At 40.6% G+C, this 14,143-nt stretch overlaps 1 protein-coding gene across 6 annotated transcripts in view; it reads right to left on the bottom strand.

Annotated features, from left to right (window-relative positions):
- Positions 1–4,055: 4,055 nt before the first annotated feature.
- DDI2 (DNA damage inducible 1 homolog 2) overlaps positions 4,056–14,143 on the bottom strand; it is a 42,932-nt gene continuing 32,844 nt past the window's right edge. For 4 of the 6 annotated variants that reach the window (XM_059913931.1, XM_059913941.1, XM_059913960.1 and 1 more), the window contains one exon: positions 5,605–12,375. In XM_059913931.1, the coding sequence (XP_059769914.1) occupies positions 10,484–12,375 (1,892 nt within the window). In that variant the 3' untranslated portion in view covers positions 5,605–10,483. Of the gene's footprint in view, positions 12,376–14,143 lie in introns of all 6 variants that reach the window. The other 2 variants (XM_059913950.1, XM_059913976.1) reach the window with 2 other exon arrangements.

Below are 14,143 nucleotides of genomic sequence, written 5' to 3'. Positions count from 1 at the left end.
TGTCCAGCCAGCAAGATGGGTTGGTGAAAATTGGGATATCATTCAACCTCCCTGCTTCAAAGGCTCCAACAGCTTCCTGTCAGAGCATCTGGAATGACATCCATACTCTTCTCTGGCCTCCGAGGCCAGAGCTGATCTGGTTCAGCCTCTCCGCCTGACTCATCTCCTAATCTGTCCGCTGGTTTGTGCCAGCTCCCACCAACCTTCTGTTCCTTAAACAAGCTTGTGTTCACATCTGAGGGCCTCTGCTGGGAAAGCTCTTCCCCAGGGCGGCAGAAGCCTCTAGCCGTTCACCAAAATCTGCTCGCTCCACAGTGACAGCTCTGTGGCCAGGCAGTGCTAGACTGTATTTCCCAGCCTTCTTTGCAGCAGGCCTGGCTACATTATCACGTTCTCGCCAACGGCACGTGAACAGAAATAAAGTGATCCACTTCCAGGCTGGACTGTTAAGCCAGTGGGTATTCCTCCTCCATGCTGGCTCTTCTTCCACCAGGCAGGATGAAGCAAAGGGGATGTCAGACTTACAAAATGAGAAGAGGCTGGTTCCCTGAATACTGCCTGGAGGAGACCTATCAACGAGGAACACTTGTCTTGGACTATATAGCATAGGCAAGATAAAAACTTTGTAATAAATTATTGAAATTTTTGGCCTCTTTGTTCCCTCAGCCTAGCCTGATACAGTGCACCCCAAATCCTTACCTGGTAGGAGCCTAGCCAGCCAGGTCTCAGTTTAAATGTTAGCTTCTCAGAAGACCTTTCTCCTTCATTACTCCACATTTAAATAGCCTCTAATCCCTTATAGCACACCGACCTACTAAATTTTCCTTGTAGAATGTATTACTTTCTGCATTTTCTTGTCTGTTGTCAGTCTTCAGAGAGACTGCTAGAACATAAGCTTCACAGGAATATGCACCTTTGCTTAGTTCATGCAATGCTGCATTCACAGCACCAACTCAGTGTCTGGCACATGATACTCAATGTTTATTGAGTTAGTATCTTCTGATTAATTTTTTTTTTAATAAATTTATTTATTTTTTGGCTGCGTTGGGTCTTTGTTGCTGCGGCGGGCTTTCTCTAGTTGCGGCGAGCGGGGGCTACTTTGCGGCGCGTGGGCTTCTCATTGTGGTGGCTTCTCTTGTTGCGGAGTACGGGCTCTAGGTGCGCGGGCTTCAGTAGTTGCGGCGTGTGGGCTCAGTAGTTGTGGCTCACGGGCTCCAGAGCACATGCTTAGTAGTTGTGGCACACAGGCTTAGTTGCTCCACCGCATGTGGGATCTTCCTGGACCAGGGTTCGATACCGTGTCCCCTGCATTGGCAGGCGGATTCTTAACCACTGCGCCACCAGGGAAGTCCCTGATTAATTTTTAATTCAATAGGGATGCAGAAAAATTTTTAGCTGGCCTTAGAAGTAAAAGAACAGAAAGAGAACTAGAGCCAAATATAAGGCTGCTTCTCTTTACATCTGATTTGGGCCTTTTCTATTCTAGGAAGACAATGGATGAGGAATTATGGCCTAAGTCTGTATAACCATTAGCAGAGAGGTGCTGTTTGCCAACGTCCCGAATTAGTCTTAGATGTGGGTCTGATAAAAAGTACTAGCTCACATGGAAGCCTGCAAACTTACTAACCTCAGAATGTCATCCGCCTTTTAAAAATTTTTTTTTTTTTTTAATTATGCTTTGGCCGCACCACACAGCTTGCAGGATCTTAATTCTCCGACCAGCGATTGAACCCAGGCCCACGGCAGTGAAAGTGCCGAGTCTTAACCACTGGACAGCCAGGGAATTCTTTGTCATCTGTCTTTTAAAATCCACGTTAAACTCAAGGTCAACAGTCATCCTGGGCTAGAATCCCTAAACCTGAAAACTGACCTCAGTGACCTGGCTGGGTTTCAGGCCGTTTGTCACTCTACTTATGGGCCTTTGAGATGATAAACTGTGTAAGCATAACGCTGCTCACAGATTTATTACTTCAATACATATCTGAGGGCCTAGTATGCACAAGGCAAAGTTATAAGCACTGGGAGATAGCAGTGAAAAGGAGACATAAATCCCTACTCTCATGGAGCTTACATTTTAATGGGGGAGAAAGATAATAATTAAGAGACAGAAGTGAAATGCAGAGTATGGTAGGTAGTGTAGGTGTTAAGCAGAAAAATGAAGGGAAGTGACAAAGATAAAGCAGACAGAGAAGGCCTTACTGAGGTGGTATTTGAGTAAAGACCTAAAGGAAGTGAAAGAAAAACCCATGAAGCTGTTCGGGGGGGAAAAGAACATTGCAGACCAAGGAAATAGCAAATACAAAGGCCCTGAAGAGAGAGAGCATGGTGAACTCGAGGAATAAGGAGTTCAGGGTGGCTTAGTGAGTGAGGGGGAGGCAGGCAGGAGGTGAAGGCAGAGAGGTACACAGGGGTCTTGGAGGCATTATAAGGGCTTTGGCTTTCACCCTGAGTGAGATGGGGGCCCACTGAAGGGTTTTAAGGAGAGGTGTGATCGGATTTAACAGAATCATGCTGGCTGTTGTGCTTAGAACATTATGTAGACAAGGGCAGGAGCAAGGAGACTTAATGCGATAACCCAGGTGAGAGGTGATGGTGCCTTGACCACGGTTCTAGAAAGGATCAGATTTCGAATATATTTTGAAGTGGAGCCAACAGGATTTAGGATGGGTTGACGTAGCCATGAAAGAAAGGAGTCAAGATTTGACTGAACAACTGGAAGGGTGAAGTTGCCATTTACTTCTCAGGGAAAGGCACAGAGGAGCAGGTTGGGGCAGTGAAGTATTTCTGGCTCAGGGAACTTCAACTTCAGGTATCTGGAGTCGAAAAGGGAAAATGTTGGCTTTTAGTAACTTTCTAGGAGGAACCTAGCCACCCTAGCTCTAATTTTTTTTTTTCTTTAGGACAAAAATCCATAGTTAAGGACTGGTATAGTTAGTTGGTTAATCCCATTAGAACACTAATAGTTCTGAACAGGGAAGCAGTATCTGGTGACAGTTTAGCACTTTTATGTAAGATGGCAATATGTTCTGCTTAATTCACATTCTGAAATTTAGAACTATGTTCTTTTTTGAACTTTTTTCCCATTTCTCTGTATTTCTATTTTTAAATGTATATCCTACCCTTTTCTTAAATTTTCCTCCTCCAAGCTGTAGATACCTAGATTCCTGCCATAAACCCCCCAATGCATTTATTTCCCTGATACTTTTTAAACCTTTTTTTTTTTTTTTTTTTAAATAAAGATGCAGTGAATTCCCCTTTCTCTGTGCCAAGGACCCGGAATTCTTTCCACCGATAACTAACGTCTCACAATTTCCTACCACTCTAACAAGTACTAGAAATCTCATTTCAAGTGAACTGATTACCAAAAGATTGAGATCTGAACAATGGTAAAATAATTGGTACTTCTTACCTCCAACTAGAAGTAGGCTTTGCTCTCAGCATTCTTTTTATATAGGCAAGGAAAGATAACAGAACACGGGGGGATTTGTTCAAACTACTCCCTGTATATACAAGCTGATCCATGTACATTGGAAATCCTTTCAAATAAAGGCCCCACAGCACAAACTCATGCACAAAGCAGTAACTCCACACTAGTTAACATCCCAGGGTGTTTCCCACTTACTCACAAACCCCTACGACCACCCCAATAGTCCCCCATTTTATAGACAGGGAAACTGAGGCACAGAAAGTTTAGGGAAGTTACCCAAAGTCACACAGCTAGCAAGTGGCAAAGCTGGAATTCACACCCGAGCAGCCTAGCTCTAGGGACTAGTCTGAACCCCAGTACCCTGTCGCCAGTGTTGTTTCTATTGCTGTGCATCTACTGCTCGTGCAGTCACCAAATGCACACATTTCACATCAGCAGATGGCCATGTCCTCCTGCAGTGTTTATCTGGAGGTGACTAATGGCTTGGAGATGCCCACTTCTTCCGGCATTTAGGCTCATGGCCACAAGTCACAGTGCCTGGGTATAAGTTATTTAAAGGGCAGGGAGACAGAGACAAGGACAAAAGTAACCAACCATCTCAATTGAAAAGAAACTGATCAAACGAGAGTTTATGATAAAAACTTTATTGTCTTAAATATCAAATGTTTTACACATCACTTTTTCTTCAGAAAGTTCCTATTAAAAAAAAGAAAAATAAAATAAAGTGTTTTGATTACTTAGGGCTGACTTACATTTCATTATCTGACAAAAACTCAAACCCAAACGCACCTAGTTCACTCAGCTGCAGAGAGGTCCTATGTCTAGCCCCTAAACCAATGGCACAATGCAACCAACTGTGGGATTCCTGAGTTTGGTTCCCTTAAGTTCTCAGAGTTTTCCCAACTCTCAAAACCAAAGCGTTATGGGAGTAAAAGAGCTACTGATTGGCAAGCCTATTTTGCCAACCTGCCTAGTTGTTCTTGTAAGATGCAGTAGTCTCAAAGCTTAAAGAAAAATCAGGAAAGCAATAAAAGTACAATTGCAAGAACAAAGGGGAAAAGAGGGGTTTCTATTTGCTAAAATTTGCCAAATATGGCTACAAAACTGGTAAACAAACCTTACTTGAGTGCAAAGCCCATTAGCCCAACTTGCCATGGAAATAAAATTTTGAATAAAAATGGGCAAGTCAATGTTCATTGTAAGCGCATAGTAAAAAAAAGCAAATACACTGATCTGAGTATATCACCAGAACTATTTCGAAAGGATGATCAGGAGAATAGAGAATGGAAATATTATCATTCAGAGGGAAAGGTCTCAGATGGGAAGCATAAACTCAAAGCTGTGGGGCCTTCAGGGAAAGAAAAAGAAGTCTAATTAGCATCAGGTAATCTCAGACCAAAGGAATCTAGAAACAAACTGATGTGACTGCCTCTGATAGGAAATTACAGAGGTCTACCTTTCTTTAAGTCACTGATGCATCATTCAAAGTTGTATGTAAAACAAACTCATGGTAAACAAAATAATTTATTAGTCATGCATCTTCCCAGGAAAAAAATATACCAGCATGCCCCTTCCCCAAGTCAGCTAATGAAAACCTTCCTATGGTACGTATTCAAAGAAATATAATTCTGTAAAAATTATTCTAATTCTGTATTCCACACCCCCACCCCAAGTCTTCTGTAGTTTGCTTAACTTTTTTTAGGTAAAAGAAATATCCTCTAACTCCTATGCCCTTGCACCATTTTCTCTGTAGCTTTCATTCCCTAAAATTGTGCTCTGAAACTTATCTGCTATATCTTCTCACCTTTCACAGCCCCCAGAGTGTCTAGATTACCAATCACCAATACATAACAGATAAACCTGTGAGAGTTTTCTAACTGTAAACCTCAGAAGTCACTAGCAGTTAAGGTCCAGAAATTCTACCTGTATCCTTCAGGATTACTACATACGTGGTGATGTTTTAAATAATGGGTTAAAGAATGTCCTTTTGATGGAGCTGTCCTGTAGAAACATTTGGTAGAGCCTTGAATCTTCTTGTAAATAAATTTTGCCCACCATCCAGTCCCAGAACCACTGCTTGCTACATTTTCTGCTCTTGATTCCTATTTTCACATCTTGCACTCAGCTGCTTTAAAACAGCAAATCTTCCAGAATCCTCTGCTAAGTCCTGTTGGCCCAGATGGTTAGTATTCCAGAGCAGCCGTGCTCAGAGGGGGAGTGGGAAGGATGCCGCAGCACACTCCGTATTTCTACCCTGCATGGAAGGAGGTCCTGATGGAAGGAAAAGTTGACTGTCACTGGTGCATATTAGGTCATCTTCCATTTACTTGCACTTGCACTTCTATCCTGCCCAATTCCCCCTCCACCAACAGTATACATTGATTTCTGAATCCTTGATCTCTTCAAGTGCTTCTACCAAATGTTAGAACATTTTTTGTTGGTTTCTCCGAGTCCATTTTTTTAAAAATATTTTTTTTAGAGCAGTTTTAGGTTCACAGCATCTAATTCCATTTTGAGCCTGATTTTCCCAGTTTTCTCTGAATTTGAACCAAATCATCCTAGTATGACTTTTAAAATAAATGATGCTAATAGGCAAAAATAGATCTTGCACTTGAAGCTAAAATTTGTTTCATGTCTCTTTACTAGACTGAAAGCTTCACAAGAGCAGCTTCCAGTCTGTTTTAGTCACTCCTGTATCCCCAGTGCTCACCAGTACCTGGCACACAGGCACTTAATGTTTGAATGAATAATGAACTCTTATTCAAAGATTCAAACTGCATAGCCTTCAAGAGAGTAAACGTTTCCCGTAATATAAGATTTTCTTGAACTTTTGCTCTGCCTTCACCACAATACTGACAGTGCAACAAAGAACATAATAAACACTTAGAAACCATTTTTTGGGGTATAGCTGATACAAAAAAGCCATGTCATAATCCTTCTACCTGGGGAAATCTAATGATTTGGTGCAGGACAATTCTCAACCAACAATAAAGGTGAGCCTTAGGACCACTCCATGCATGCCTATCTCCAGGAGAGCTGTTTTCAGACTTCCCCGCTGCCCCCCTCCTTCCACTTTTATTCCCCACCCAAATTTCATGCCTCTGCTATTTGGAGAAACTAAGGCACAAGAGAAAATCAAGCATATCAAAGGTTCCTCCCCTAAGTTCTTTGATTTACTCAGTGAACTCCTAGTAACATCTACCGAGGGACCACAAAGGTAGAGAATTTGAGCCATGATTTTACATCTCTGGTTCTCAAGGACATGCTTTGCGTTTACTTTGTTGTTAACAGGAATTGGCGTTTTTAAATCTTTCAAAAAGAAAGCTATTTTTATTTCACAGAACTAAGTTAACATTCATCTTCTCGGAAGGGAACTCTTGAGAACTCTGTCTCTTTCTAGTTCAGCCGCGGACTACACTAAGTCACCAAATTCAAAGGAGATATTTGGCTTTTTGGTATCTGTGCTAGAGAATGCATAATCCAGTTAGCTTCTCTTATGATATGTTACCACTGATAACAAGTTTGAAATACGCAGCAGTTCAATTATCCTGCTTATACTCTCTGCAGGTGGCAAAGAGATAGGAAAAGGAAATCAGAATGTACTGCAACTCTTCTGGCCAGTTACTTGCAAGGCTGTTTTTTATATACATAAAAACCACCATAACTGAAGACTACATCTGTAGATATAAAAATTGTTTGCTTTTTAATCTATGTAAAATTAACTGTAGGATTATCTGTCTATCACACATGTATATATACACATGAACTGATGGTTAAACCAACTAAATTTTTATGGCTTTTACTAGGGATAGTAAGCTGTGCTAAGGGAAAAACAGGCAGATTCCACCTTAGCTGGTTATCATAGAATCAGTGACACAAAGTCTCATATATCTTTCCATGTAACTCTCTTACTGGAGAAATGCTCTGGGAAAAAAATACAAGGTGTGTGTCTCCCTTCAGTATATATGGAGACAAGGAGCTCTGGAAAGTTCTGTAGGCTGCAAGGCAGAACAGTTTTCATACACACTCACCATCTATGTAGTTCCCATTGCAACTGGTAATCTTTATATGTTAATGGCTAAAGCCCAAACTGTGGGATGAAGGCTATTGGCTGATGTCTGGATGCCTAAAGAGGTACGAGTGGAAGTAATTCTTACCAGCTGCAACGGCAAAATCTATAGCCTAGGTATAGCTGTCTGGTTACCAAGCACATTCTTATACACAGGAACCAACCAAAGGGAAACTGCAGAAGTCATACAGGTAAATCTTCTCCTCTCTTTGGTGGATAAACAGATACCACCCTTGGAGGTACCTGCTGACCACAAGGCTGTCCATTACCGGTTATGGCAAAGGAGCTATCCAGTAAAGCAGCCCATTACTGGTTACGGCTGGCCATTATCAGTTCTGTTGGCAACCAGAGGAGTTCACAATGATTTTATCTTATTCTTGGAGAAGTTAATCTCTAATTTCTGCACTCTGAATAAAAATTGAAAACGAAGGTTCACTAGTGTCATGTTCCTGAATTCCTTTTGTGTTTTACAACTGCTAAATTTAAAAATGATTCAAAATCTTGACAATGTCAACAACTTTACTTTCATACAAACGATGGACAGGAAGATTTAAAAAATCAAAAGCAATTATAAGTTGAAAGATAAATGATGAAAAAGGACAAGGATATTTGGCAAGTGGGTTAAGCTCAAAGTATTCCTAATAAGTAAGAATACATGTACAACGATAGGCCTATCCAATTTTCTCCTAGAAATAAATATACATATACATACAATAAAAGCTATCGTAACGAAACCTTTTCCAGATTGATATTCTATATCCCACCTGGGACTGACTCCCAAATCTCCACATTGTGAAAATTCAGTGGCCAAGCCTCTGAACAGTAGCCAGAGGAACTGCTAGTACAGAAAACTCTGAGGCCCATCTTCACACAAGAAGGCCTTTTTGGAGGAGTCTACTGTCATAGACTCACCCCACTTTGTAACCCTACACTCATCCCACTTTGTGACCCTGAAGATTTATAAGCTTAGAATAAATTCCCAAGCATACCCATAACGCAAATCAGGGGCCCATTGCATTGCTACTAAATTTTGCTTCAATCATAGCACCACTACTTAATTACAGTCACAGCTCTAAGAGTCAGTTGACAGAAATCCTATCAGCAGGTTCCTAGTGCATCTTACATCTTTGGTGTAGGGCAGGCAAAAGGATCTACAGCACATGATTGTCTAAAAGAACACTTTAAAGACAATCTGGCTAACTTGTTCTGAGCGCCCTTCTGAACACAGTAAACTACAACTCTTTCTGTCAACCATTCCCTAACTTCAGAGGGTCATGAGGAATCTATGCAACTTTCCATCATATCACTCAGGCTCCTAACACACATACAAACCTCACAGCTAAAAGAAAGAACATGGAATAGGGTAAAAGAAATGTCTAAGTGCCCCCAAATCAAAAATTTTAGAACTCCTGAGATATGAGCCTCCATTTTGATTGTGCTCAATGACGTGAATTTTGACAGAAAGAATAAGCTTTTAAAGAGAGTAAGACTTTAGACAAAAATCACTTAAAGTTAAAAGTTCACAAATCACCCTTTTGAAGCTTCTGTTTCAAACACATTGCAAATTATAACCTGGAATAGGGAATTATCATTCTCAAAATTCTCTTCAATAAAACCAAGATTTCAGATTCCTGCTAGGTACATAAGAGGGTTTATTTTCCACGAAAAAAAGTATCTAAAATCTACCCAGTAGAATTATTGCACAGTGGGGCCCACAGGACAATGATTTCCAAGGGCTAGTCCTCATATAAAAAAAGGCCACAATAAATACATCTATATACTATGCCCCACTCTAACTTGACATGTGTAAACACAAATATGACGAACCTTGCTTAAAAAAAGAAACTCCTGAGGAAAGAAAGGGATGGAAAACTCTACCAAGGCCACTTGAGTCAGAAACTCCAATTACTATTTCCACTGCCATGAAAGACACTCACCAAATACACTGACCATTCCAAGCACCAAGATAAACCAGTGACAGGGTTATTTATCACACTTGAATATTTCACTCAGATCACAGCTCAAACTGAGCTTTAGAAGAACTTCCTAGAAGAAGATGAGTTTGGAAAGGAAATAAACTGCTGGCAATCAACCCACTAGCCGAACATAAGTTCATCATTAGTCATTAAGGGTTGAGTTGTGATCAGTGAGACGCTACCAAACCCAGTCACTAGTTAATTCCAGTGTTTAGGCCATTATTTTTCACTCACAGTTCTTGAAACATCACCATGACATTTGCAAACGGAATTACAGTTTTTTCTCTCTTTTTTTAAATCTGGGTAGCACCATGGTTCACTCTAATGTTAATTCCCTCACAGTATCCCACCCAAGATATCTGGCAATCCACGCAGCAGCCTGTGATGTACAAAGCAGCCCAAGTTTTAAACCCTCCCAACTCATCCCATTAAAATGTCAAATCCTAACCACACGAATAAAAACATACCACTCTAGGAGATATTCTTCAATTTCCTGTTACAACTGACGAATCATAATACATAAAGCACTAAGTATGATTCCAAACACCAAACCATGTAATCAAGTTTGTAAACCAAAAATTGAGTCAACAAGCCATACCTTGCCTACAGCACAGAAACAGCCAAATTATGAAGTTGATCTGTTTTTAGCTGCATGGGTGGTGGGATTTCTCACGGCTTCTGCTTTTTAAAGCATTCACTCTCATTCTAAAATGGTATGCTATACACAAAACCACCAATTTTATTCCAGAATACATCATCTTAATGTTAATAAAAAGCTTCTGTATGCACATACTGCCAATACATTTAAAAAGGCCCAAATTTTAACAAATAGACAAATTCATCAGACAAGAGATCATAAATTACTTTGGCCGAAAAAAATCTTTAAAAAAAATCTGGCTCAACATTCTGCTTGCAGGTTTCTACATATACGTGTATGTGGTGAGTGTGTATGTGTAGATATATAGCTTTTTTTTAAGGGAATGGAGTATGGTCTAGCCCACTTTTCCATGGTTATGTAGGAACTACAATGTTCTTTGCTAGCAAAACAAGAAGTGCAAGGTCTGCATTTCCACCAACTCGATGCAAAGCCCCAAGAGCTTCCTGCAAAGTAAAGCCGGCACGGAGAATCCGGTTAATGTCCGCAGCAGGAAAAATTAATGGTGCAAGAAAGGAGGGACTTGATGATGGCTGGCTGGTAGGTGGTACAAATTCTAGAAGTGGCCCTGCAGCTTCAGAACAGATATTTTCTCTAGTCTCAGGCCTGTCTGTCACTGGATTCTGTGTGCCCTGACCCAAATCTTTAACCAATGTGAAACTGGATGACAAGGACTCAGTTTGCTCAGAAGTCTGACTGAGTGCATCCTCCTCACCTGCTAAAAGTCCGGGTGAAATTTCTACACCAAAGGTGCAATGTAGTTGGTTGGACGTTTCAGCTGAGGCTTCAGTGACAGAACTGCTCTCATTTATTGACTCCTTAGGCTTGGGGACACCTTCCTTATCAGTTAATACGCCATCACCTGGACCCCTGAAGTTAGTATTTTCTACATCTTCTACTCCAGTGTCAGTTGAAGTGTATGTTAATTCTTCTGTCTTCACTGTTACAGATACGGCCTGATGAAAGGAGACCTGTGAACAGTGTTCACCCTGGGTAGCTGTAAGATGCTCATTTTGGGTCCATCTCTCAGAAAGGTCCTTAATACCTGTTTGGCTCTCAGTTACTGTCTCTGATTGACAGATAACTTCTTCCGATGTGTTTTCTGAAGCTGGTTTACTACTAATGACCAAAAGTTCATGAAGTTCCTTCAAGGCTGCCGTTACAGATGAGCAAGATTCCTCTGTGGACTCTACAGATGGCTGACAACTGCCACAGAGACTTATTAAAGAGGAGGGGCAATTCCCGTATTCTTTACTTGTTCCAGACATTTCAACATTACTTTCTGGAAGCTGTAAATCCTGAGTGGAAATGGAATTACTCAAAATTTCAGAGGAAGGGTTACATTTTGATGTTTCTACTTCCATCAGGGGATTATCTAAGGTGAGATCAGATGCACCGATGTTCCTGACACTGGTATTCTGACCACCTGCTGAATTAAGCACAGCAGCTAGGGACTCTTCAACTATATCTACTTCCATAAGTGTTTCTGAACTTGAGCAGCCAAAGCATCCTGAAGGTAGAATATTTTTCTCTGTACCCGAAAGGTCCACAGCCTGCTGTAGCCTGTCTCCTTTCATTGTAGCTTCCGAACCAATACTTCTTTGTTGATCCTGTTGCCTTTCTCCAAGAAGTTCAAGGTCCCCTGTGTTACAGAGATGTTCTCGGTCATGTAGAGCATTCTGTTGTATAACCTCATGCTGTTCATTCCTTGGTTCTTCATGCTGCTGAAGGCCACTCGCTTGACTCAGGTCCTGATATTCTGGATGCCAACCCTTTTCATCTTTTAGCCTCTGTGGTTCTTGCATCCTAGTGACAGATAAACTAACTTCCTGTCTTGTGTGGAGATGAGATGTGAGGCCCTGGGTGCTTCCTTCAGCAGATTTCTCTAGATTATCTGCAACAATGGCTTCTTCGAGTGAATTCTGCAAAGGCATAGCTGGACTCGGGTCTGCTGGAGCACTGTCTGCTGAAGAAGCACAATCAGAAAGATCCTGCAGAGGAAGATGTTCTTTCTTTTCAGAGGTTACCTGGAATTCAGCTGAAGCCTTCAAAGCCTTCAGAGCTTTAGGTTCAGTGCTGTCTGGGTCGCTGGGCTCAACAGGGCAGACGGAAGCAGAGACAGAGTGAGCAAGACTTGAAGGATTACCGATCTCAGGACTCTGTCCTGAAGGATGGGCTTGATGGTTAAATCCATCTGAAGTTGGTAATGATGACATTCCCAGTGAGGTAGTTTCTTTACCACTTTTCTCTATATAGAACAACAGTGAAAGGAAAAAAGATTAATTAGCAGGTTACAAAGGCCACTAAATTATCAGAGAACACAAATCTAAACAGGACACAACAAAATCAGGTCCTTAAGCTTGGGTTTGTCTTATATTTATAGACTTTATACAAGAACCATTCTCATCATGGTGGACAATTTAACATCATAGCATCAGGATAAGAGGTAGGCATGTTCTTAACAAAATATGTGTACTGTAATTCAATATTTTTATTTAAGTACCACATAAGGGCTGAGTTAGTGCTCAAGACTGAAGGACATTTATGTATCTTTATTCTCAGTGGGTTCAGAACTCTAGAATAGTTTCTCCAAGTGTGTTCTCTCTATCACTTGCCCTAAAGTCACCTGGGATGTTTCCTAAGCATGCAGATTCTGGATACCATCCTTGGGATAAACCCAGGAATGTGTATTTTCAGTAAGTTCCTCAGGTGATTCTTAAAAGCACAATTCAATCTTGAGGATTTCAGTACTAGAATGATTCTCGTGCCAACTCACTTTCAGAGTGTCAAATGTGAACACTGCGAAGTCTAAACCAGGTATATCTGGGACAGAGCAGGAATTATAAAGAGAAATAAGAGTGTGATACTACTCAGGGACCTTCAGAAGACAGAGGAGCAAACATTCTATTTATTTCTATCCAAACATTCCAAAAACTATGTGAGCTTGACTCAGAACAAAAAAAAGCGCTAAAGATCAAACAGGTTAAATCCCAATTATTATCTTACCAAATAATTCAATTTTAAAAAGGATTATCAGTTACTTTATCACATTAACAACTAAGTAAGAATATTTAAGTACTTTAAGGGCAGGGAAATGTGGGCAGGGGAGGGCAGTGGAGGAATATAGTTCATAAATTTTCCAATAAGCAATAACAATTTAGATCCACTGCAACTTACTGACCACTCATAAAAAATGGAAGGATTAAATACCACACCTCAATGTAAACATCATGATATCTTTAAACATCAGTTCCAACTCTCCTTTTGCCACTAATTCAATTAAAAATTGACCTCTATGCAATTATTACAAGATCTTTAATTAAAAGTCAAAGGCTGGTAACAAAAATGACATCACAATACAAACTATTAGGACAGATGCAACTCAAATGCTTCATGTTGACTGTACCTTAAGAAGTCATGAAGCAATGCAGTTATGATTCAAAAGGCTCTAAATCATTCTAATCCAACATAGGTTAACAGCTTGAAAAGATAAAGCACTATGTCAGGAAGTTACTGACTTCTTGTGAAATAATCTTATAGTTTAGGGATAAACAGGAAAACAGCATGTATCTCAGTGCAAACTATATTCATTAGAGTCTAGAAACACAGTTATTAGTCTTATTTATCAATCTCTAAGGCTGACTCTGAAAGAGGTTCAATTTTGAGTTAATGGGAACACAAAGATGCACTGTAGTGAAATATCCATGTTATTAGCAGCACAGAGGTGGGCAAAGGTAATGGCCTTCTGGCAACGGTACGTCAGTTATAACAGCCGGGGGAGGTGAAGGTGAACATGACCTCAATGTACTCCGTACTCACTATGAAAGCGGCATATAGTCCTCCTGTAGCTGAGATGGTCAGTTTCACTGGCCTAAGTCCTAAATGTAGGGGAGGACTGGGTCAGTACTATAGGACAGGAGAAGAGGATGAGGACAACGGACATTAATAATTAAAGATGGCTGCCTTTAACCCATCCTTACAAGGAAAATGAAAGAAAGAAGCAATTAAATGCTATA

This window comes from Balaenoptera ricei, chromosome 1 (assembly GCF_028023285.1).
Source record: "Balaenoptera ricei isolate mBalRic1 chromosome 1, mBalRic1.hap2, whole genome shotgun sequence".
NCBI lineage: Eukaryota > Metazoa > Chordata > Mammalia > Artiodactyla > Balaenopteridae > Balaenoptera > Balaenoptera ricei.
This window is presented reverse-complemented; position numbering and strand designations above follow the sequence as displayed.